The 1816-nt window shown below is 36.0% G+C and overlaps 1 protein-coding gene across 1 annotated transcript; it reads right to left on the bottom strand.

Moving 5' to 3' along the window:
• Positions 1-1132: 1132 nt before the first annotated feature.
• Positions 1133-1615, bottom strand: LOC103202632 (S-phase kinase-associated protein 1-like). The gene has a single exon (XM_042781866.1). It carries the CDS (start codon positions 1535-1537, stop codon positions 1133-1135), a length of 405 nt encoding a protein of 134 aa, XP_042637800.1. The 5' UTR covers positions 1538-1615.
• Positions 1616-1816: the final 201 nt, after the last annotated feature.

The raw sequence follows: 1816 nt of genomic DNA on the forward strand, positions 1-1816 counted from the left end.
GGGTCTATCCTGTTTGGGATTCATTTTATTTCTTGAATGGATATATTCTCACCTTTTATCATACCAGGAAAATTCTCTTCCAACAAATCTTTGACAATTTTCTCTGTGGTTTCATTTGTCTCTTCCTGTTGTGGAATTCCGATGACATGTAGGTTATTCCTTTTGATGGTATCCCACATGAACCTTAGGCTTTCTTCATTTTGGTTTGATCTTTTTTTCTGATTGATCCCTTTCCCAAGAAGTATTGAGGTATTTGCATTCGGTCTCTCTAATTTTGTCTTCTATTGATTCAGTTCTACTCCTTTGCCTGTTCAATGTGTGATCTATTTCTGAAAATTTAGTATTAGTCTTCTGGATTTCTGTCTGTAGATTTTGTATCATTTCTAATTTTTCATTTTGTCAGTTCTTTTTTTTTAAGTGTCTTTTTTTAATTGAAAAGATAACAAACTGCCTAGTTACATTTCTTCCCCGACCCAAAAAACACAAAGTGGGTAGAGTAACTGGGTCTCTAACCAAATAATCAAAGTTGAGAGGATTAAAAATACAAACACAAGCCTTGTAGTTCAACTAAGGGAGTCTTGCTACATACAAGCTAACCTCTATCAGTGGTACTCCTTAACTCTAGGGAACTGGAAGACAATCCTTATAACCACACTCAGATCATTTACCTCAAATAGCCCTTTTTCAGTTTCAAACTCATGAATAAGATAATACTTTGTTAATTTTATTTCAGCAATCTTCTGAAAGTTGTTTTATTTACAATGCCACCTTTTAAAAGGTCTAAACTAAAGTTAACTAGACAATAAACTAGGGAGAAATCACTTTACAAAGAGGGAAACCCCAAAATGCCACTTTCTATAGAGAACCCACAGTTCAGTTTTATTTAGAGCAAAGAAAAAAAACAAAACAAACAAACAAACAAAAAATCCAACTTTTGATCACACTAGAAGAAAATCAGTTATAGGTTTTGGAATCCGTACTCAAACTACACATGCAATGAAGATAATATTCTGCTAATACAATAGATTTGCTGCTGCATTTGTTTACTGTTTGTCTAATATTAACAATTATAAACAGAGCAGTGCAACTAGTATTTGGAATAATGCTTACAGTGTTTAGTGTTAAGCACATTTTACTTCTCTTCATACCACTGGTTCTTTTTGTGTACCTGGGCTTCTTCCTCTTCAGTAAAGTCATTTTTGATATTGAAGGTCTTGCAAATCTCCTCAGGAGTTTTCCACTTGATCATATTGGCAACAGTCTTGCACGTAACATCAAGCAAACCTTTGATGTCCAAGTAGTTTGCAGCCAGAATAAGTTCAAAAAGTGTTCCCTGGTCAACTTTCAGGAATTCTTGGTCCCAAACCAGGATATCATCTGTTCTCTTTTCTTTGTTCTCATCATCCTCAGGAGAAGGAGGGTCATCCTTATGGTGGGTATACCACTGAATGACCTTTTTTAATATTGCTGCATTAACATCTGGTAGAGGAACTGGGTCATCATCTCCTTCATCATCCATTCCCAAATCTTCTAACATGGTCTTGATAGTCACAGATTATTTGGCAATTTCCACATCGACTTCAAATATCTCTCCATCAGAACTCTGCAACTTAATTGAAGGTGTGGTGTCTGGGCTCAAGAAGACAGTGGACTCTGGAGGCTGGCAAGAGCTGGGCTGCATCAGCACAAACAGAAAAGAAAGGCAGAGAACACGGCCACTCTTGTCAGTTTGTTCTTGTATTGTCTTTTGAAATTTTTGTAGGGTTTTCTCTGTGTTCTCCTCAATTTTGTCCATGTTTTCTTTCATCTATCTCTC

Source organism: Orycteropus afer, unplaced genomic scaffold (genome assembly GCF_000298275.1).
Source record: "Orycteropus afer afer isolate SDZICR_OR568_19922 unplaced genomic scaffold, OryAfe1.0 scaffold00188, whole genome shotgun sequence".
Classification (NCBI taxonomy): Eukaryota; Metazoa; Chordata; class Mammalia; order Tubulidentata; family Orycteropodidae; genus Orycteropus; species Orycteropus afer.

Excerpts from the sequence above, each read along its gene's own strand:
- LOC103202632 (XM_042781866.1), bottom strand. The coding sequence starts at position 1,537 with ATGTTAGAAGATTTGGGAATGGATGATGAAGGAGATGATGACCCAGTT.